Source organism: Heteronotia binoei, chromosome 10 (assembly GCF_032191835.1).
Source record: "Heteronotia binoei isolate CCM8104 ecotype False Entrance Well chromosome 10, APGP_CSIRO_Hbin_v1, whole genome shotgun sequence".
Classification (NCBI taxonomy): domain Eukaryota; kingdom Metazoa; phylum Chordata; class Lepidosauria; order Squamata; family Gekkonidae; genus Heteronotia; species Heteronotia binoei.
Window position 1 is genome coordinate 68,641,134 of NC_083232.1, and position 23,657 is coordinate 68,664,790.

Genomic DNA, 23,657 nt, shown 5'->3' on the forward strand with positions numbered 1-23,657 from the left:
TGACCTCTCTGGGAAGGAGGAAGCTGCTTCTGTTCTCTCTCTCCCTCCTTACCAGTGAACCAGTACATAGCTCCCTGATGGGAAAAGTGAAGAATGACTTCATACTTGTATTGGGCTTTGAAGAAGGTCTGCCGTGATGCATAGCATTATACTTGGTGAAATGATCTCAGCTGTGCTGTTTCATTCTGTGCCCTTGATTCTGCAGGCACAAATTGCTTTAGAAGGGCCATGGTGGGGAATATGAATTAATAACTGTTTCATGTTGCTCCCCCCCCGCCCCCCCCTCATGCAATGAGACTATCCTACAGAAAGGTGTTCTCTGCAGTAGCTTGCTTGATGTGACTTGTTGCCAAATAGACCCTTGTAACTATGGGGCTCTTGCTATTGTAGGTTCCTTGGCCATTTGTATGCCGCAGAAGCTCTCATCTCTCTAGACAGAATCTCTGATGCTATTACTCACTTGAACCCGGAGAATGTCACTGATGTGTCCCTGGGGATCTCTTCAAACGAGCAAGATCAAGGTTAATGAGTCCATGCTTGATTAGAACCGGTCATGCCTTCAACTGCCTTCCTGCCATAACTGTTCTACATTTTAATGCATTGCTATAAAGGACATAGAACTGTTTCTTCCACCTTTCCTGGAATCTGTATGTTTCATGGAGACAAAGTAGCCTAGAATATTCCATCATCATTATTTATTGCTAAGGTGTTTGCAAGCATTAATGGTTACTTTTAAATACTGGAATTCCCTGTTAGGTTGTAATATGGCATCAGTCAGTTTCACAGGAGTTAAATAAATCTAGACTTCCAAGTATTTGGATTAGGTCATGACTAGTTACAACTTTTGATATAAATTACATCAACTGGCTACATTCGCAATTAAAATACTGTGGGCTTATTTAGCATATATTCAGTTTAAAAAAATAGATTGATTAAACTTTAACCAAGGTGGTAGTAAAAATTCCTTTGTTTCAACAGATGAAAATGCTAATTATTGCTTGGCCGGTTATACTGATTGTGTGTTCTGTGTTGTTTACTGCTGCAGGATCTGACAAAGGTGAAAATGAAGCCATGGAATCCTGTGAGTATCCTGCTGTTGGCCAACTAGCATCTGAGTGGGCAGTGATGGAATGGAAGATATAAAAGGGACCCCTAAGTCACCTAGAAATAAATAGCTCTAAGTGCAAGGAAGGTTCAGATGCCCTCTCTTTTACAAATTGTTATCCATCAACACAGCAGCTATTAAGAAGCTAATTTCATAGAATCATGTATTCTAGCAGTTGCTGGTATGAGTGTCTTTTAGTGTCTGTTGTGTCATTTAACTATTAAAATATTGCAGAAAAGATTTGTGGTTATTTATGTGAAGAAATTAGCTGCACAATGAAGTGGAAAATTTTTTAGAACTTGCTGCATGCCCACTGCTGAGAGGTGTAGTGAAACAGCATCATGAAGACGACTGCAGATTTATACCCCACCCTTCTCTCTGCGTCAGAGACTCAGAGCGGCTTACAATTGCCTATATCTTCTCCCTCCACACCCTGTGAAGTTGGTGGGGCTGAGAGGGCTCTCACAGCAGCTGCCCTTTCAAGAACAACAACTGCGATAGCTATGGCTAACCCAAGGCCATTCCAGCAGCTATAAGTGGAGTGGGGAATCAAACCCAGTTTTCCCAGATAAGAGTCTGCACACTTAATCACTACACCAAACTGACTCTATTGCTACTGAAACAAAGGAAGAATAAGGACTGGATGACTTGACATTTTAGGAGCCCGTAGGTCAATTGCACTAAGTTTCCTTGGAAGTTCAAACAAGTTAAGGGTTAAAAAGTTGTGAGGCTAGCCCACATCCCTGAGGTACTCCCAGAGTAGCAGTAATTGGGACAGTTTAAAATAACCCTTGTGGTTATAGCTCATTCTCAGTTGGGAGGGTGCATAAAGATGTAAAGCTGAAAAAGTTCTCTTGGCTTTGATAGAGATTGCACTCTGATTTTTAAAAACAGCTTCAATTATTAGAATGGAGCAGTCTATCAGATGCAAAACAAATTTGCTCTGCATTGTACCTTTCAAGACAGTTTGTATATATATTTATGGTTCCCACTTATGACTGTTTCTTCTCCCTGGCCTGTTTTAATGCATTATCAAATTGCTGATATTTTTGGAAGACTTTTAAAATGTGCCATGTGGTCAAAGGATTTGTACATTTGGTCTCAAGGTGCTCGAAACCTTGACACACTTTTTCATCTAATGCAAATGAAGTGGCAGTTTAAGACCTGCTCTGATGATTCCCCTTCTTGTAACCTTTCCCAACTGCTTAGAGGACTACCACTTAATCTTCTGTCTGGAAATGAAAATCACCTCTAGCAATTGCCAAATGTATTTTGGCTGCACTAAAAATCCAATCTACTGCTATTAATTCCAAGCTTAATTAAATATGCAGTGACACTGTTACTATTTTAATTTTAACCTCATATTTTCAGTTATTTAATATTTACCTCTTCCTAAAGTGTTGCATGTTTTCCCTTCTCATATATTCCAACCTTGGTTATACTAGTTCATCTACAAGCCTATGCAGACTGACTTCAATAAAAAATGTTTAAAAAGAAACCTTAAATTTGCAGGAACTACATGTAACATTTCAAATATTTCTTAAAGCATCTCTCAAGATAGAGGCCATGAAACGTGAAGGATGTGTTAGCATTCCATCAGTGTCTGATGACAGAGATGGAAGTCTGAGTCTAACACAAGAGGAGGAGGCAGAATAAAAAGCGGCCCTATAGGTATGCACTAGGACAGGGAACTGCAGCCATTCAGGTCTTCCACAAGTGTTTGGAGCTGTATTCACCACAGTGCTTGTATACCTGACTACCATATAAAGCATGAAGTAATTCTTAGCATGTGCTGACATCTTCCTAGGCTAAAGACAAAAGAAGTGGGGGGTGGAAGGGAGGGAAGCAACCCAAAAATGAATTAAAAACCAAAAGGTTAAGGATCTTCCTGAGCTTATTCTAAATGTTTATTGATCTTTAGTTTTTTATTATTAGTTTAAACAAATAACCAATTGTGTCATGCTTTGGTATTTTCTTTTTCTCTAGCTGGCAAGCAGACTCCCCAGTGTTATCCCAGTTCAGTCACTTCTGCACGCACCATGATGTTGTTCAACCTTGGAAGTGCTTACTGCTTGAGAAGTGAATACGACAAGGCTCGCAAGTGTCTGCACCAGGCAAGAATTTTGTTGCAAATTTGCCAGGGAATGAAATCAAAGGAAGTTCAGTCGTGTCATATCAAGGCCCTGCCTATGTGTCTGCCAGGTCCTGGTGTGCATTGTAGATTTTTTTTTCTCTTTAGTTTTCACTCCTGCAGCTTTTGCTCCATCCTCTTTTTTCCCTTGATATGCTGTCAGAATATAGAACTGTCTTCTTCCAGCTAGGGACACCAAGCATGTTGTGGCAACTCTTTCATCTCTATGGTCAGAGAAGTGGATGTACATCCCAAGATTAAGTGGGGGAGGCTACTGATCACTACGCTGTAATACTTGGCTTACCTGGATCAGGAATAAAAAGCACTGCTCTGTCTTTGTACTAGTAAGTGAAGGTGTGAATGTATGTACATGTCACACGGTGCTTAGTTTTCTGGCTAAGGAAGTAGAATACGTCGTACAGCCATATTGGTCAATGCAAAATCCAAAATCCACCTAATACCTTTTATTAGGAACAACCAAATTCATACAAAACATAATGGGACTTTTAGCAGGAAATAAACGTTAAATTTACGTGTGAATGCAGTGTTATCTCTAAAGGGCTGCTCTTGAATGATGCCAAACTAGAGTTGTTTCCTTCCTGAGAGCCAATTAAGTGTGCAGACTCCAATCTGGAAGAACTGGGGTTGATTCCCCACTCCTATATGCAGCTGCTGGTGTGACCTTGTGTCAACCACAAGTTCTCAGCAGAGCTGTTCTCTCAAGGGCAGTTCTCTAAAGAGCTCTCTCAGCCTCACCTACCTCACAGTGTATCTGTTGTGGGGAGAGGAGACTGTAAGCTGCTCTGAGACTCCAAGTGAAGGACAGGGTATAAATCCAATCTATTATTATTATGTTACTTTTTCCATTTGTAGAAATTGAAATGTGCAGACATCTGTGAAAGTTAAGAACCTGGCCTAAGCAAGGCTTATGTAGCCTATTCTTGTCATCCTTAAAGTAGAACAGATCTCTCCAATTCTGTTTTACAGACTTGGTTCTCTTCTGAAGGTAAAGCTCCAGAAAAATCTGAGCAAAACCCCAACTTCCCTTCTGGCTTTGATCCAGGCTTTATCTGCCTCTTCCTTTCAGCTTTTCCAGAGTTGGAACCCGCATCTTCCCTCATTTCACTCTCTCTAGATAAAATGAATGGTTTCAAAGACTGTTTTTGGGAAGCTGTGAATTGTGCTGTTTCCAAGTCACAGAATCATAGAGTTGTAAAGGACCACGGAGGCCATCTAGTCCAACTTCCCTGCTCAATGCAGAATCAGCCTAAAGCACCTGACAAGGGTTCGTCCAGCTGCCATTTAAAGACTGCTGGTGAGGGGGAGCTCACCACCTTCCTAGGCAGGCAGTTCCACTGCTGAACTACTTACTGTTAAAAAAAAAAGTCCTAATATTCAGCCAGTACCTTTCCGTCTGTAATTTAAACCCATTATTGCGAGTCCTATCTTCTGCTGCCAACAGGAACAGCTCCCTACTCTCCTCTGAGTGACAGCCTTTCAAATCCTTAACCTGAAGTTTCATTCTTCCTTTCTCCTAAAAGCTGCATTTGTACTGTTGGGACATACATACTGGTATTCACTTAATGGGTTTGTCTACTGTAGCAGCCAGTAGAGCCATTCTCTTTAGCATTTGAGATAGTAGCAGCATTCTGAGTGAAAAGTAGGAGAGCTGTGCCAAGTTTAGAACTTCAGGCATATAATGATTGAGGAAATCAGAGTAATTTAATTCAGTTTTGTTTGAATGTGGATTGACAGTCCCATCCTGGACTAGCACTCTGCTAAATCTTATGTGGTGGTTTCCTGTATGCTTTTCTTCCTTGTCAAATTACACATTAAATCTAAGCAGCTCCTCTTTCTTCTTTCATGTTGATATCCAGGCTGCCTCGCTGATTCATCCTAAGGAGATACCACCAGAGGCCATCTTACTGGCTGTATACCTTGAACTTCAGAATGGTAAATAACATTGGCAGAAGCGAAAGCCACCCCCTCTTCACAGTGCATCAAGCACTGGCTGCACATATCACATTGGTGCATTGCTAGTACTTGATACAACTTCTTGTATTAACATTTTTGTTAAAGCAGAGTTTTATAAGCATGAGGCTCAGTGACCTTGTCAGGCTCGAGGCCCCCAGATTTCAGGATGAGGCAGCAGTGTCTAGGACAAATGGGTGATACAGCATTCCTCAGCATTAACCCCTCACCGTTCCCTTTAAAACAGTAGCACAGACGTCATGTGCAAGACTAGACTAAAATTAGTTGAAGCAGTGAAGGGGATAGGATGTATAAAGTGCCTGCATTTGTGTGCAGTGTAGGAAGTGTTAGGTGTGGCAGAGGGAAAGCAGGGGCATGTGGGCTTCAGAGCAGAGGGTTCTTTATCTGCTCTTCTCTGGAGAGGAGTTCTGATGGAGGGGAGCAGGGACCAAGCTGAAGAGTGGTGGCCATTGGGGTTAGATATCTAGGAGTATTTCTAGAAGCTTGTTCTCCTTGGTTCTTACCATTTTCCCTTTCCTCATCAAATCTAGTATTTTGAGTGAAAGTTATGTGTGGCATTTAGCCATCCAAATTTGCACCTTGCTTAAATTCTGAAACCTTCCCATTTTGTTACAAAAGCATCTAGCCTGAAATGCTACAATTCTTTTGCTGACTTGTGAAAATGTTACCATCCCAGATGTAAATGGATAAATGCACAGATGTCTCACTCAGGAAAGGGGGTTGCAATCCTAGACCTTGAGCTGCACGTTGCATGTCTTTTACCCTCCTCCCTTAAACAGTGAAGGTGGTTTTGAACAGTGGTACACCCTGATGCAAAGCTTCCTATACAATACTAATGCCATTGCAGCTGATGCAGCACATATCAAAGTAAATTTGTTTTGTAGGCAATACTCAGCTGGCACTACAGATCATCAAGAGAAACCAGCTGCTCCCTTCAGTGAAAATGTTGTCTGAGATGCGAAAGAAACCTGTATTTCAGCCTGCCCACCTGGTCCAGCCCATTCAAATGCCGGCATTCACTGATGTTCAGAGGAAGTGAAGTCGTACAACACAACTGGCCAGCGGAAGGACCACTTGGAATTTTGTAATAACTACAGTTCTGGTACCTGCGTATATAATGTACTGAAGTGTGTTTGATTTTTTAAATAAAACTACTTTTAAAAAAAGACTGGTGATTCCTTTTAACTCTTTATATCCCCTGTATTTTAGTGGAACTATTGTTTCTTGTAAATGCTTTTCTATAACTTGCTGTTTAAGTGAACCTCTCGTCGCTTTTCTTTTTGCTTTCTTCTATCTTTGCCAACCCAACATTCACTGCCCCCCTCTTCAGTTGTCACTCTGGGCAATTCCAGCTACTGGAACACACAAAGACTTGTGGGGGCACCTCACTCCCTGTATACCCCTCCCCACACCACCTCCCATTTGGTGTAGGGGTTAAGAGTGGTTAACATTACATGATTTTCCCCTCCTCCATTTTATCCTTACAGTAACCCTGCTGAGGTATATCAGGCTGTGTAACTCACACAACTGTCACCCAGTGAGCTCCCACACCAGAATGAGGACTTCAACTGCCCAACTTGATATATCAACTTTGGTACTCAAGCAGAGTGTAGAGCAATGAGGTGACGTCTTTAGTAAACAGCACAGCCTTAAACGAAGTACTCCATGTATTAGCATCAACTTCATTCTATGGGGTACATAGCCCAGGTTAACGTCAGCACACTAAAGCTATTTTGGAACAGGCACGCTAGTTTTAAAATTACAATAAAAAGAACTGCAAATGCTAAATACGCTCCTACAAATTATACTTCACTCAGTTTTTGTAACTCTGAACTTTAACATACATGGGATTACTGACACTTCAACCAATTCTAAATTAAAGTTCAATAATATTTTAAATTGCAGGCTTGCATTCCAGATGTTAATACATTCAGTATTCTGACAGTATGAGCACAGAAATCTGGTTTAGGTGTATTTTTGTAGTGCTGTGCTTAAACATACATATTTTTAGACCTGGAAGCTGTAACCTCCTGTTTTTAAATGTTAGTGTCACTACTTTTAACAGCAAAAGGCAAAGTCTGCTTTTTGTAACCTTGCCATGTAGCTGCAGCTTCACAATAGAGACAAATGCTTTAAATTAAAAGACCATAAATTTGTCAAGATGAATCAGAATTAATAAGGGTAACCTATAAAATGAGTAAGAACTTCGTAGGGAAAAGCAGTTTCTCAGGTTTCTAGAATGGGTGGTCTGCCTGTTGGCAACCAACAGCCCTCAAAACCTCAATCCTGCAAACATTTTGTGAAATGGAGCAGCAGTGTAGCTTCCTGTTCAAAAGACTGAATTTAGCATTACTTTCCTAGTTCCAGTGAAAGGCTCAAACTGATTAACTGATGGGCATTCTAATTCTTGCCATCTCAGAATGAGGAAAATTTGCCAAGGAAGCAATCCAGTAAGGGCTAGAGCAGATTCAGCAGCATGCAGGTGACATGGTCACAACCACTGTCAGCCATTTAAGCAGATGTGGTGTAGCTCTCACACATCTAGTTTATAGATATACTTTGCTTCCTTAGTTCATACTACACTAAATGTGTTTTGCAACGGATTATTATTGTGTAAGAATGGCAAAAATCCAGTTGCAAAAATGCTTTATTTAGTGTAGTGTGAATGCACCCTTAGATAAATGAAGTGCCTAGGGCTGGAAGAGCATGCTGCGCAAGTGGAAGAAAAGCATAGGATCTTAGCTTTGGTGTTAACACATGCTTTGCACTCTCCACCTTCCAGTTTTATGCATTCAAATACTGCTTATAACAAGGCAAAGTCACTACAATACCTTTTGAGCAGTTAAAAGATATCAGCATAATGGGTCTGAGCTTCTAATTTTGACAGTGTGCCAAACTTAAGCAATCAATGAGCTGCCTGATTCCTATGACACTGTTCCTCACTGTGCACCCTGCAATGCAGCACCTTCTGAATATTCACATGGGGAGGCATTGTGTGACTTAGTGGATGAGCACCTGCTCTTCATGCAGAAGGTCCCAGGTTTGGCCTCAGCATCTCCATTTGAAAAGGATGAGGCACCAGGAGAAGTGAACTGCTCACTGACTGCCTGAGCAGATGATACTGGACTTGATGAACCAATGATCCGATTCAACATAAGGCAGCTACATATGTGTTGGAAGCTTATCATACAGCCATTGGTTGTGTCTACCATATCTAGCCTCATAAGCACCCCAAGAGGCAAGTGGGCACATACCTTGGAAGTAGGTGGGACAGTGTGATTGTACTGCATCTACTCAGAAAGAAACTGCTGCTTACAGAGAAGACACAGACTACAGACGAAGTGAAACTCACATTTATTTGATTAAACAAAAATAAAAAAAACTGCATAGAAACATTTTAAAGTCCAGAGAGACAATGACTTTGTTTTAAGGCTGCCAGTAGCTGATACATCGTCTCCTTGCTACCTCCTTCAGCCTTCTCCATGGACCACAAAGATACATTCAGAAGCCTCCATTGAACACACAAAACTAACATTTTAAGCCTGTTTGAACAAAGTTTGTGCCTCACCTGTCCTGCTGTACTCTACTGTCTGCCACAAAATGTTCAGAACAACAGCTTTTTAAAAAGAGGCTTCAAATTGAAGAGGGGAAATTTTGTTCTTGCTCAACTCCACACATCAAAATACTGCTTTTCTTGCAAGACTTTGACTTTGCTTCCTAATGGATGCCATTAGTTTTCAGGGAGGCTTGGAAAGCCAGTGAAATTGATGACAAGGGGGATGTGACTGTGTGAAGAGAATGCAGACCTGGGGGGTAAAGAAATTGTTGTTGCCTGGAAAAGTGAGGAATACAATTTGTCTCAGGTGGATGGAACAAAGTCCTTCACTCACATTTTATTATTTCATTTGGAAGAAAGTACTGCTGAAGTTTATGAAGGGGTGGCTGAGCCAATTATAAAATATGTTCAAGGATATAATTGGCACTATTTTTCGCATATGGCCAGACGGCTTCAAGCAAAATTTATACAACATTGGGAACAAAGAGTTTCCCAGGAATTTTACCTATGGCAATTGAAGATGTCTTTAAGACAACCTGTGGAATTCCAGATAGGAAGTTCTTGCTCCACATCTCATATATAACAAGACAATAAAAGACCTGTGTAGCTGCATCATGAAGAAAAAACCTCTTGTAGTTTGGGAAGACATCTGTAGGAACATTTATGTGGAAGATCTGATTGAAGAGATGGTGGTTTCTCCAGAACAAGTTATGAGCTGGCTACAAAACAGCAAAAAAAAAAAAAAAAAAAACCTGCTATGGGGAGACAAAGATGAGTGCAAGAAGCAGCCTTTCTCATATGAGCTTCAGAATAACTGAAAACAAAGAAAAGACTGATGCTTCCAATTCAAAGTGTGATGTTGCTCTCATGGTTTCTCACAAGAAACATTGTGATGGTCAGTCTGGAGACTTCATAAATTACAAAGGCAGTAAACTTATACGAATTTTATAGACTTGGTGGGAATGCTACAATTGCTATAATCTGTACAGTTACTCCAGTATCTTTGGAAGAGATGTTAAGCACCCTTCAGTTTGCTAGAACAGCAAAGATGAAAAATAGCCCCCAAAGTAAATGAAGTTCTAGATGATGATGCCCTCTTAAAGAAGTACCAAAGAGAAATAGTAACTTAAAGCAGTGCCTAGAGGAGGTTTCTTCAAACTGCCATACCAGAGATGAAGACCAGCCTGCCCAGCTCTTGGAAGAGAAGAACTCATTGCAAAAGGAGCAGCAGGACAGGATAAAAACATTGACCAAGATGGTCACTTCATCGTTTTTGGGTTTTTTTGCAAGAATAAGAGTTAAAAGCTAGAAAGAGGAGGAGAGTTGTTACCTAGGCCCCTGGACAAATCAGCCACAGGGAAATATTCTCAGAAGACTTCCCTGAAAGGGCCAAAAGATTCAGGAAGAATTCTGAAGCACTCTTCAGTGGTATGCTGAAGTATTTTCAAAAGCAACAAAAAAAATCTTATTTAAATAATTTGGACATAACAACCAATTTTTCTTGGGGGAGGGGGGGTGTAGTCTGCAAGAGTTTATTTTTCCATGCTGATTTTTGGATGTTTTCTTTTGGTCTTAGACCATCCACTTAGTGTTGAGGCACAGAAAAGTATTTGAAATGCTTTTTTTTAAAAAAAGGCATGTTGAACCAATGGTACTTTTAAAAGTACAGAATTACCCTAAGCAGATATACAACAGGTGAGGCACAACACAAGAAGCATCATTTATAGTTTTTAAAAGTCACCTCAAAACAGTCTGAGTGACAAAGCACACATTACATTAACTACTGTTTTAAAAAAAAATCTTGTCTTAAAGGGAGGGTGCTAAAAACAATATCTCTCCCTGGGAAAGAAAACTACGTAGACTGAGAAGCATTCTAGAAAGCTACCAAGAAATTTACTGGTTTGCTGGCTTACAGAAAGCCATCTATTCTACTACATACAGTTAACATTCAGTTACCAAAGCCCTGACAAAAGGAGCTTCACAAACAAAATAAAAAGGCAACCTGAGTTTGTAAGTTGATACAATCATGGAAGAGGTCTAAGACCATACAGATACACAAAGCTTTTTTAAAAAACAAAATCTTCCTGAAGAACAATGTACTGTTTTAACAATGATGGAGGGAAAAACCCCCACCAATGACAGCCAGTCTTTGGCTTGTTAACCCGTAAGATCACTTTATATATACACAAGATAGGTACATCTACCACTGTCAACACCTGGCAAACTCAACACATGATAATCATTAGTGGTTTTCTGTACCTGTCTTCTCCAACTCATTGCTTGAACAGTAAGACTGAGGAACAATAGGGGGATAAGGATTCTCCCCTCCCAATAATGCAATTGTGTGCTTCTTTTTGAGCTATACTGAATATGGGAAGCAGTAGATGGAAGTCCCTTCAATAGCCCAATTTAAGCAGCCTCTAGCGATGAACGTTTTCATACTGCCAGTTGTGCCAACAGAAAATAACTCATTCTAAATCCCCTCAGTCTTAAAAAAAAAAAAGTTGGAGAATATTGTATTTTTTAAATGAAGTCTCACTGGTAAAGGAAAGTTCCGACCCAAAGCATATTGGGTCCTCCTGCCCTCATCCAATTTTTTTAAAACAAATTAGATACAAACAAAATCCAGTTATTTTTCTCTTGAAGAAAAGAGACCTGTGGTCCCAGAGAACTCTGCCGCTACTAAAGAATATGTTCACCATGTCAGCCAATAATACTGAAAGATATGAGAATGGTATAATTCCCAGAGAACATCAGTTCATGAAGGATTATCAATAAATTTGTCTGAGATTTCCAAAATTTCTCTTATTTACACTTTTAGTATGACCAGCCAAATATTTGTAAGGAAAGGCAGCCACATGTAAAGTCATCAAGTTTAAATATATTTAAATTGTGTATCTACTGGGGGGAACCATATTATGCTACTTATACTCAATCCCTTTTCTCATACTGAAAAACCACTTTCTTCTATGACTTCAATGCTAAATTTGAGGTAGATGTTTGCTTCTTTTCTGAAGTGAGGTAGAACTTTACATATACTTTGTTCAAACATCCTGTACCACAGCAAACTGGGTTCTGTTGGTTTCCCAAGGACTCTAGGATCAGAAACAGTGTTTGTCTAACGCAAGTACCAGTGTTTTACTCTTAAACACAGTTCCAGATTCTGTGTGTCTAAACTTTTTTTTAAAGAAATACCCTATTACCTTTTGGCACTATTTGGATATACTCAGTTTAAAAAAACAAAACACAAAATGCTTTGGCACTTTTTAATTTAAACCAGAACTCAACACAGGAAATCTGATCTTCAAAAGAAATCAGATATGGCTAAATCAAGCAGAAACCTCTCTTCAATAAATTAATTTTGGCTTAACTAACTAAAAGAGACTGCACCAATCTCGTGAAATTCCAGCAGAATGCCACAAAGGAAGTGCCTTCCTTGTTCTCATATCTGATTCAGTTTGACTTATTATTTATAGGATATTTCAGGTCCCCACCACAGTGTGTCCTTGAAGGTTTCCCCAAAGAAGTTATACTCCAGGGTAGTGAGTTTATAACCTGAAGGTGCTGCTATTTAGCTTCGTTTTGGGCCCTCAGCAAAAAAAAAAAAAAAAGGGGGGGGGGGACTTTGGTTAGCAGACTATTTGGTAGCAACAAGACTGGATTTATACAACTGAAACAACAGTGTGACTTTGATGGAAAACATTTGGGACAGAGCAAAAAAGGGATAGTTTATAACACAGCTCAAATTTCTTTGCAAGTGTTTAGTGCACAACTGTTGGTCTGCCCACATTTTAGAAATTGTAAAGAGTCACCTCACCTTATCCTAAATCAGGTTTAATAGCTTAGAAAACTACATTAGACAAGAAAAATAAGCACAAGTTAGAAGCTTGCTTGCAGACCTCTCTGCTTACATACTTTTTGGTAACTTTGTTTTGTGTTTAGTGACCCACTAAAGCCTCTCAAACATGCAAACAGATGGACTTGAATCCTGTTAGTCCTAGACCCAATGAAAACCAAGCCCCTAAGGGATGCAATGCACTGGCATTACATTTCCCTGTATTATTACACAACTTAGATTCATAGTTTTATAAACAATCCCAAATCAAAAGCCACATAAAGACTTCAAGAGGGATCAAGCGTGCTTTGCACTACTTACAGCTGTAATTGTAAAAGAGTCATTCTCGATAGCCAAACAGCAGCATTGAAAAAAAAAGCTTTATGTTATGAAAGCTGAAAATATGTATCAAGTTTTGTTGCTTTTGTTTTTTTTTTTTGCTTTGTGCCAAAAAAACCCAGCAGACAGAGGTCAACAGCATGGCTATTTAAGAAAAAAACACCACATTCCTTCTAAACAAGCATAGAGATTTCTGGCTTCTCCGAAGCTTATCCTACAAATACAGGAAGAAAGTCATGAAACTCAACAAAATTCCACTACCAGTGGCTTTCTGCTATGTGAAGGAATGGGATGGCACAAAGGGAATTTTTTATTAAACAACAATACACTAGAAATAAGTTGTTTTAAGATAAGCCCATCAGAAAAATAAGGGTGACATCAATAGAAGAGGCAGCCAAGCATCTGCCTTACAATACCCTTATGGGAGCCTGTCAATTCCAAAATTAAAGCTTTTTAACCAATTATCTTTGGTAGCTAGAACTGAAAAGTCAAACCTTTACACACCTTCCCAAGTCACAAGCAAAACACTCCAACTTGAAGAGCCTAGGGTGCCTTCCAAAGTTACAGGATGATCTCATACTGAGCATCGAAGATGAAGGTGGGGAAAACTCTTGTCTACAGTGATACACAGGAACTGTATGAAGTCTGTATGACCCTACCCCTTTCCCAAACCCAACAATAAAAATAACTTCCAATTAACTTCCAACATGCATAGTGGTGTCCAGCACAGGACAAAACCCACCCTTTTGAGCAGAATGGGCCAGGTTTGTAACGGACTATATTATTTGTGATGGGAAAAGGCTAGGTATAGCTACACCATCATCTCAAAGAGAATTTTACCATATGACCCACCACTTTTTTTCTTTATCAGAGAAATTACTTTGCACATGATCAACCTCAAGGTGTTGAAATATGCTCATCCATATCCAGGCTACCACCAAGAGTAACCATTCATGAGGAAAAAAGAAATGAGTCAGAGGACTCCACTTTCAAGTGTGCATTGGTTCTTAGAGGCTACACCTAAATGTTATATAATGTAAACTATCTAGGTCTGAGGTTTTTTTACTGGAAAAATAAGTTCTGTCTTACTGACCTTACCAGAACCCTGAAATATTTGTATGTAAAGAGGAGTTGGCTAGACAAAAATAGTCTTGACCAAGCTGATTTAAAGCAGAAGAAATGCTTAAAGAACATTCAGAATCTCACCTGTCTGCTCCTCATGTCCTCCAAATGTATTAGAAAAAGGGCTGCAAGTTCTCTGCTCTCTACTGGCTATAGGCCTATTAACTTGACAGAGTTCAAGTTTCTTAATAACTAAAAAGTCTCTAGGAAAATGTGAAAAGTGCAACTGGAACAAATCCTGATTATACTAGCTCTGACTAAATTAGTTAGAGGGCATTTCAGACTTCACACTAAAGACTCAAAACATCTGTTTAATGGAAGCAGAAACAGAAGACAACACCAGGGATGAAAGCTGATGGATGCATTGTTGGATTCCCAGTTAGGATGGAGAGAAGGCAGTGCATCACCTATGAATCTCTTCCCAAAGTAAGCTTGTGTTGGATCCCAGCATCACAAGTTGCAATCCACCACACACTTACTCAGGAGTAAGTTCTTAGTGAAATCAATGGGACTTACTCTCAGACAAGCACAGAAGGAAGCAAGATGGGAGGATGCCTATCAGAGAGATCAAAGATTCAACATGAAAGGAATCACATTCCTATAATTTGGTATAAAATTTGAAATATGGAGTTTCTTGCAGACATGTAAGAACACTTGGTTTCTTCAGTGCTAAATGCTGTGGCTGTTAAAAAAAAAAAAGGACACTCACTTGTTTTGGTTTCAAGAAGCTTGCACCCCCATTTTACATGACATTCTTTGGTGCTAGAGCCAATGAGGTAGAGTTTTGGTGGCTTTCTTTCCACCCATAATCTCCAGTCCACCAGAGAAAGCCACAAGGGTGCTCTGGAAAGACACAGATGTTCCATTCAAAGAGGGAGAGGAGAGGAGAAAGACTGACAGAAGCAGGAAGCCAACTCAATTAGATGAGTCAATACAATCAATTTTCCTTCATCTGGGACTTGTGAAACACCCTGAATTTCCAAATTTGTGCTTCCTGTTACTTGTCGCTGAAAGATTACACACTTCTCTTGATAAAGCTACATTTAAAAAAAAAGTTAATTCTTTAATGCAAGCCTCAAAAACAATCTGCTTCTTCAGAAGAAATGGAACATTAAAGCCCAACTGGTTGGTTCATTGTCTCTTAATGTGCATTGCAAAAACAAGCTTGCCTTGTTCACTAAACATATATACATGGCAAAGGAGGAGGAAAAGAGAGAACTTTTTAAAAAATGGGCTATGATGAAAAAAAGAAGCTCTAAAACAAGAATTCAGTTTTAACAATCAACAACAGCAGTTCTGCAGTCCAAAGAGCTCCTTTTGGTGAGAGCTTGGGCTTGCATTTGTGCATCAGTTCTTCTGGGCTTCCCTCTCACGCCCAGCATATCAGCAGCAGCTCCCCATGCTGCATCAGGTCACTTCTCAGTTTCTCAAGTTTTGGGAGCAGTTTGTCTATCATAGAGGGAAAGGGCTGCTTTCAAAAAAAATGGGGGACTCAAGGGCCTTCACACACAAGCAACACTGACCATGGAACCCTTCAGATTAGGGCCCCAAACCCCAAAGAAGTTTAGCATATTAAAACATTTGTGCATTTTCTTAACAGTTTTGTTTGTGTTGTGGAGTTACTGCATTTTTTTAAAAAAAAAAAATTACACATGCAAAATAACAAAACATTAGGAAAACAAATAAAGCCGACCCTAAGCTTTTCCTGGTGAATCCCATCCCACTTTTGCAAACAAGAGAAATTGACATCTTCTACAAATGAGACACTACGCTGAACAGTAAGTCAAAATGCACTGAGGTATAAAAAAGGAGAACGAGGAAAGAGTTCTCTGCTGCAGCAGCATCTAAAAACACAACCCTTCACCCACCCTCAATCCCCCCACAGTATCATCAGAACACGAAGTTAAAAGAATCTAAAGCTACTTTTTTTTCTTGTTTTTAACAATGAGCACATTGCTCTTCTGGCAGAATCTACAGAATTCACTACACAAACCACCTAAATGTGCACACAAAACATATTTGTGCGTGATGCCCCATCCAGGGAAAAAGAGGGTAGTTTTATACTGTACTGTATATACTGTGGAGGTAAAGAACACAAAGATAATGAGGTAGATAAGAAAGTTTATAACATCACAGGCTCACTCCCTGCAGATAAAAAAGGGAAGTACATTCATCTATGAAAAAAATTAAAGATGAGGTAGGTTTGAACTAGCGTTGTAATTCTGCGTTCTCTTAAAAGGATTTTTCCCTGAGACAGTTTCTTCCTGGTACAGATAAACAAAGATCAGAAGATGAGAATTCGATTGTTTCCAAAGTCAACCACAACAACCATGCCATCTGGGGTGACTGCAATACCTGAAGGACGGTCCATCTGACCAAAGCCACTTCCCTGAGTGCCAAATTTGCATAAAAAACTACCATTCGGCTCAAATATCTGCACACGATGGTTCCTGGAATCTGCCACAATGATACGGCCTTCCTGATCTACTGCCACACCTTGTGGACGCAGAAACTGGCCATTACTTGTACCTTCGGAGCCAAGGAAGCGCGCTGACTGACAGTCGGGATGTATGACCAGAAGACGATGATTGTTGAAATCTGTCACTACCAGATGGCCTTCATGATTGAATGTTACGCCCCTCGGGGAATCAAAGTGCTTCCAGAGCGCCCCTTCAAAACCATATTTATTCAGAAACACTCCATCAGGCCCGAACAACTGAATCCGATGATTCCTTGTGTCAGACACCAGGATTTTGCCTTCTGAGTTTACTGCTACATCCCATGGATAATTAAACTGACCATTCTTGGTTCCTTTCTCCCCAAACTTTAGAATGAACTGGCCATCAAAAGTGAAGATCTGGATGCGATGATTGTCTTTGTCTGCCACAACAATCCTCCGGGAGGAGTCACAGGCGACGCCAGCTGGCCGATCAAACTGGCCGGGCCTCGAGCCCAAGGTGCCAAACTTGTGGTGGAAAGCACCACAGGGCTTAAAGACCTGGATGCGATTGTTGCTGCGATCAGCAACAATGATATAACCTTCCTTATCTACGCTAACGCCCCAGGGACGACACAGCTTGCCATCACTGTCCCCCTCACTACCAAAGCAAAGCCCTGGCAGTCCAATGCCAACATAACTGCGCCCAGATTTAACCATGACTTTGAATGGGCTATTTTCTATATGCTGGTTGCACATCATGACAGATATCAGGTGTTCCCCTTCCAGCTGAGGCCTGTAGTTGACAAGATAAGTTCCATTCTGCTGGTCACAAATGTCTGCTCCAAAAAGATTTCCGTCAGGCCCCATCACCAGAACTGAGAGCATGTCTCCCCCAGAAAGGCGAGGTTCCCCATCGTGGTCATAACCAATCACTGTGAAAGAGGACACTTTGCCTTGCAGTGCACGTTTGAGACCTTCACCTGTGGCTTTGGTCAGAGGAGCGAAGGCCCCACTGCTGACAAACCCCATAGATTTGATGGCCATATACAGTGCCTGGTCCGGTGGAGTGAACATGACCCTGTCATCCTCCTGAGGCTGCAAGAAGCCCCTGATGTTCTTCAGCTCCTGTACCTGAGCGAGCATACGGTCTCGAGCCAAGAGGATATCCATGTTCCGGCCCTCCTCTAGAACCTGCTGAACTGCACTGATGGTGTTGTCTAACTTGTTCAAGTTCTGACGTAACTTTTCAACCTGCAGGTAGAGAGACTTGGCCTTCACTTGGCGGATTTTTTCCACCTAAAATGAAGATTAAAACACATATGTTTATAAACTGCAGGCTGCAAATCATAGATACAGCAGAAAAATTATTTTGCTTCTAGGTCAGAACTGGATGGGCTGTAATGCAACTCAACTGACAAAAGCCATGTCTTTTGTTTCAAAATAGGGAAGGGACATATTGCTTGCTGGGGGGGGGGGTGTTGTAATTTTTTTGTAAATGTGAAGTTTTTAAACTAAAATATTTAGAACACAGGAACTATTTTTTCCTTATCTCACTGGTGTCAAAACATATTGCATATAAACTCTTATTTTATCCAACTGCTAGCAGCTCTGTGAACGATCTATTTTTACATTGAAAATCTCAGACAGAGACACTGCTACTCAACAGAAATTACCTTATTTGTTATTATGCTGATATGGGTAACTTGTTCACCACAACAAGATAAAACAGTGGATAGCCATAGGCCTGTTGGTCAGATAAGGTACTCTCCAATAGTACAGACATTAATGTTTGGCTAGGATTGCCAGCCAGACTCTTTGCTTCAGCAATACAAAAAGATCTTGCAAGTTGTACCCTCAACTCTCTATGGTGAAAATGAAAGATTTGGGAAATTCCTAGAGTGACATGACATCACGACCTTGCTTCCTAAGCTTCATTTATGCTTCTGCTGGAGCGAAGAACTGAAGCCAGGAGACTTCCCGCCTTATCAGACAGTTGGATAAACCTACATGTGGTGTGGCAACTAAACTCATCAGACAGGATCCCCGATTTTTTAAATTACCTTCCACAGCAGCTCACACTCCCTTTCTTCCAGGGCCTTCTTGTGTCTAGAGGTCACAGCCTTTACTTCAGATTGTACCATCTTTGCCTTCATCTCAACTTGCTCTGCTACTGCTTGAGCTTGCTCAATACTCAGCTGCAATGGGAAGGAAGAAAAGACTGCTTCATCAAAGTCATTAAAATCAGTACACAGGTAATATTTCAAGCAACCACAGTTATTCCCAAAGTGGAACACAAAAAGATTATATCTTTGTTCTCCATGCTAAAGTTCTTTATTATATAGTCAGTTTTAGTTCTCACTGGGAAACACTTTTTTGTGGGGGGAGCAAACAGTTTGAGACTGAAAGCAAGCAGGTGAGGAAGGCTAAAACTCTACCCTCTCCTGACCTGACATTGCTGTGTTTGGTTGATCACAGCATTTTTCTTCCACTGCTGTTGATTTCTACTATCAGAACCAAGCAGAGAGAAAACTATTCAAACACAGGAGCAATGCACAGGAGACACCCCCTTTCACCTACGTGCTCCAGTTTTGTTAAGAACAGACCACATGCAAATAGGAAGAGGGGATTTCTATCAGGAAAACAGTGCAGCCATTGAGTGATTCTGAGAATTTGAGAGATCTCTGGAATGTGATCCCTCATCAATCTCTTATGCAGAGAGATCTTGGATCCTTCATCATAGGTCTATTACATCTCACCTGCTTTGGATTGTCTGATTGTGCAAGGTGGGAGCATGTGCTTCTTTTTGTCTTGGTTTGCTCTGCAGCGAACAGCCTGTCTTCCAGATTGTACAGGCAACATATCTGAATCTCACACTTACAGGCATACTGCCTATTACAGGGAGGTAGGTGCAAGTCTCTTCTTCTCTTGTCACCTGCAGCTTCCATAAACTTTTGCCTTGACTGAGCCCGCTTGCAAATTAAAATAGGCAGGTGTAACAAAAGAACAGAGCACAAAATGGCACATTGGTACTCACCGTGAAGGTCTATTCTTATAGGAACTCACAAGGAGATGAGAATGAGTGAGTGAACACCCTTTCCTCCACTTTTGGTGGCAGAAGTCCAGTTTTGTTGTTCCAGAGTGGAGAAGTTCCCCCATTCCCCTCTTTCAGTCCTCTCTTCCTGCCAGTGGAGAAGGCAGGCTTTTGAAGAACTCCCTTTTTGAAGTGCAACTGTTATCTGATGACTTAGAAAGAAATACAGCAACATAACACAACCCAAACTAATAACTGGGTTGAACACCCGATTAGGGAATTTCCCCCTCTTTCTATAATTACTCCATCCACTTTTGGGGGGGCGTGGTGTCTCCTTGTCAGTTCTAAGGAGAACGGATCTTCGTGGTGAGTACTAATGTGTCATTCTCCCTTGGAAGGATGAGAAGATTTGGATGTGTGGAGATGTAACAAAGCATACTATCCCAAGGTGGACAAAAAACTACCCTTAATCTTCTTGCACTATATGCTGTAGGATTCTGACGTCTGCCTGACAAGTTGACAGAATGCATTGTTTCAGCCACCTACTTGACATAGACTTGGTTACTCTCTTACTCATATTGCAGTGGCTAAAGGCTACAAAGAGTGAGCTCAATATACACTACTTTTTAGTTATCACACACACACACACACACACAAAGGACCCTATGGCCATTCTTTTTCTTTTTGGTGTGACAGTTTAGAACAAAAGGTAGAAAGGCAGATCCCCTTGGATCTGTGGAAGATGGAGTTAATCAAGAAGGTCTGATCTAATCACAAAACCACCTTGTTATGATGGAACACACACAGGTATTTTCTGATGGAGAGGGCTCCTATTTATGAGTTCCTACGGGCTGAAGTCACCAAGACCAGAAAAAGGTTATTTAACATCACTGCCTTCAAAGAAACCTCATAAAGTAGTTCAAATGGATATTGAGTCAGTGCCTTCAGGATCAAGGTAAGCCTCCAGGTCAGAAAATCTGTGTACTGTAGGAGGATGGGAGAGAGACACTCCTTCCAAAAATCTCTTAGTGAGTGGATGTGAAGAGTGACCCTCATACTCTGGTAGGACAGTGGCAAGCACTGCCAATTGTCTCTTTAATGTACTGGGGCATAGGCATTGTCCAACCCTCTCTGTAAGAAAAGCAATACATCCTTCAGAGCTGGGTTCAAACTATCCACATGACTTTCAGCGTACCAGTGTAACATCATAGATTATATAAGTAGACATACATCTGGCAGCTACAACAGTCTGAATCCCCATGTCTCAAGAGTTGAAACTGCTCTAGTGAACTGTGTTCAAGAGCCAGGCAGCATCACACTCCCAGGGTCCTGATGTATTCCTGTTGCAGGAGATCCACCAAAGCTAGAAGAGTCTAAGGTTCCCCTTTGACCAGACTCACCAGATCCAGGAACCACAGCTGCCTGGGCTAAAAAAGAGCAACACAATGACTTATGCTCCCATTTCCTTCACCTTGCAAAGGAATCAAGGCAGAACTGGTACTAGAGGAAATGCACAGAGTAAGCCTCTAGCCTGGTTTGTTGTGAGCAGAGGTAACTGGAGAAAAACATCAGCATCCTTGCATTGCTCTTGGAGGTGAACAGATCCAGAACCAGCAAGCTGAATCTGTCTACTAGCTGATTGACGACTGATGTTTTCAGGGACCATTCATTTGGGTCCAGGATTGATCTTGAAATCTACTTCCCCATTATCCAGGCCCTGAATGTATTCTGCTTTTATATTTTGCTGGTGATTTCCAACCACCTCATGAGTCTTGCTGTTTTGTGTTGAAGGCTCCTCGAGCTGGTTCCCCTCCTGTCTGTTCACATGGGCCTTTGATGTCATGTTGTTGATCCTGACACGTACTGATGAGGATTTGATGGTTGGAAGAAAATGATGCAGCGCCAAGGAAATGGCTTTCAAACTCAAGCTGATTTACTGATTTGAACTGAACCCAGAGGGACCATTCCCTTGCATATGAGCTGGCACCATGTAAGCCCCCCAACCCTCCAAGTCAATATTCATCATCACCACCCTCTCTGGTATGGGAAAGAAGGAATTGTCTTTCAAAGGGTTGGAGGGTCTGGCTTACCAAATTAAGGATGATCTAACTTTGTTTGGAACTGGAATCCTCTGATGATGCTTTACCACTATTGCTGCCTGCCAGGGCAGAAGTAGCCACTACAGATCCCTCAAGGGTGCTCTAGCCCATGGAACCATCTCAATGGTTGAGATAATGTGGCTCAGGAGACCCAAAAGGAACATGTCTGATGTATCCTGAGACAGAACTCATTGCGCCTTGGTGGCAATTGCTTGTGCCTTCTCCTGTGGAAGAAAAAATTTCCCCTCTGATGTGTCTATCACAACTCCCAAGTGAACTGATACCTATTTGGGTGACAGGTGGCTATTCTTGGAGTTTATGACAAATCCATATCTCTGAAGAAAGCTTATCATCCTCTGAAGGTCCTCTGTTCTCTTCTTCTTGGAGGAAGAACTCAGTAGAAGGTTATCCAGTAGGGATAAATATGTAGGGTGTTTTTCCGAAGAACTGCCATAAACGATACTATCAATCTGGTAAAGGTCCTGGGAGCATACACCGGAACAAATAGCATCACTCAAAATTGGAAGTACCAGTCCAAAACTGAAGCTCAAGAACTTCTGGTGAGGAAGCCAAACCAGAATTTACAGACATGAGGTCTATAGAAGACAAGAAATCCCACCCAGTTCAGGGCTTCTGCAATGGATCTGAGAGTCTCCATCCGAAACCAACGGAGCTTCAGAGACTGGTTTAGCAATTGGGAGGTCAAAAATGGGGTGCCATTTCCTGTTCCTTTTCCTCAAACCTAACCCACATTAGTTTGAGGGGACTGATTCTATAGCCTCTAGTTCCTGAAGATGCCAGATAAGTTCAAGGAATTCTTCAAGTTTTGTTCAATTAGAAGACAGAGAAGATGGCAGAAACCTTCTGGGAGGTGGTGAAACAAACTAGTTGAAGACCCACAGAGAAGGTCTGGAGGACCCATCAATGTTGAATTTGTTGGAGCAAGAATCTACATAAACCCAGTCTGACAGCTACAGTATGACAGCTGGTGATCTAGCTGCCAGGCTAGGTCACAGTGACCTGATCAGCAGACCGGCTTGAGCCGGCAGAAGCCAAGTGATGCAATCTGCTGAGTCAGCACGGCCAGGATTGGCTGCTTGGACTATATATGATCTGTGTGTGCATCACACAGGTCTCTCCCTGTGAGATGGTGGTTAGGCGAAGCACTTTGTCCGTGGAGGTGATATTGTATAGACTGCACAAGAGAGCACTTGTTGTGTATATATGTTAATACACCTTTTGGCACTAGTTGCACGTGTCTGCCTGATTTTCTTTCCTGAAGCCCTGTGTCGGGCAAGTCATCTCCCTCACTCTGCTACTCCCGCTCCGACAGGGTTATGGGCCCAGGGCGGTTCCGCTGCGCGGAGGAGAGAGTTGAGAGTTGAGCTGACTGTGAGTTTGGAAAGAGCCGGAGGCGAGGAACGCCGGTGAAGGACACAGAAGCACCACCGTTCTCTGTTTGAGAGCCAGAGGGACGTCGGCAGCCAGCTGTGAGGAGGAGTCGGCACGATGGCTCAGCAACAGCTTGGAGTAGCCGTTGAGAAGCTCACCTCAGCCAACTACGCGGTGTGGAGCCTGAGAATGCAACACTACCTCAAGCGTGAAGGGCAATGGCTGTTCGTGAGTAACCCCCCTGCTGACTTATCTCCTGCCGAGACTGTGTTATCGGATAAGGCACTGGCCAACATAGTGCTATCTATAGGAGATGACCAGCTGGTTTATGTGCGAGGGAAGGACACTCCCAAGGCTGCCTGGGACGCGTTGAGTGCGGTGCATGTTAGTACCACTGCTGGTTCCCTCATGGCCTTGACAAGGAGGATGTTCCGCACCGTTATGCCGGCTGGAGGGTGTGTGAAAGATCACATCAAACGGCTAACGGACTGTTTCGTTGAGCTGGAGGCAAGAGGCAAGACTGTAGCTCCAGACGACAGAGTGTACATTTTGCTGTCGTCGTTGCCACCTGAGTACACTCCCCTGATAACTTCTCTGGAGACGGTGGACGTAGCG

General features: G+C 41.6%; 2 protein-coding genes across 4 annotated transcripts in view; one reads left to right on the plus strand and one right to left on the minus strand.

Annotated features, from left to right (window-relative positions):
• Nucleotides 1-6,396, plus strand: part of CNOT10 (CCR4-NOT transcription complex subunit 10) — a 28,902-nt gene extending 22,506 nt beyond the window's left edge. The window contains exons 15-19 of one of the 2 annotated variants that reach the window (XM_060248835.1): nucleotides 391-521; nucleotides 1,046-1,081; nucleotides 3,092-3,219; nucleotides 5,114-5,189; nucleotides 6,113-6,396. In XM_060248835.1, the coding sequence (XP_060104818.1) occupies nucleotides 391-521; nucleotides 1,046-1,081; nucleotides 3,092-3,219; nucleotides 5,114-5,189; nucleotides 6,113-6,267 (526 nt within the window). In that variant the 3' untranslated portion in view covers nucleotides 6,268-6,396. The remainder of the gene's footprint in view (nucleotides 1-390; nucleotides 522-1,045; nucleotides 1,082-3,091; nucleotides 3,220-5,113; nucleotides 5,190-6,112) is intronic. The other variant, XM_060248836.1, reaches the window with a different exon arrangement.
• Nucleotides 6,397-8,566: 2,170 nt separating this feature from the next.
• Nucleotides 8,567-23,657, minus strand: part of TRIM71 (tripartite motif containing 71) — an 80,984-nt gene continuing 65,893 nt past the window's right edge. For both annotated transcript variants that reach the window (XM_060248838.1, XM_060248837.1), the window contains exons 4-5: nucleotides 18,581-18,715; nucleotides 8,567-17,816 (exon numbers count right to left, since the gene is read on the minus strand). In XM_060248838.1, coding sequence (XP_060104821.1) covers nucleotides 16,365-17,816; nucleotides 18,581-18,715 — 1,587 coding nt within the window. In that variant the 3' untranslated portion in view covers nucleotides 8,567-16,364. The remainder of the gene's footprint in view (nucleotides 17,817-18,580; nucleotides 18,716-23,657) is intronic.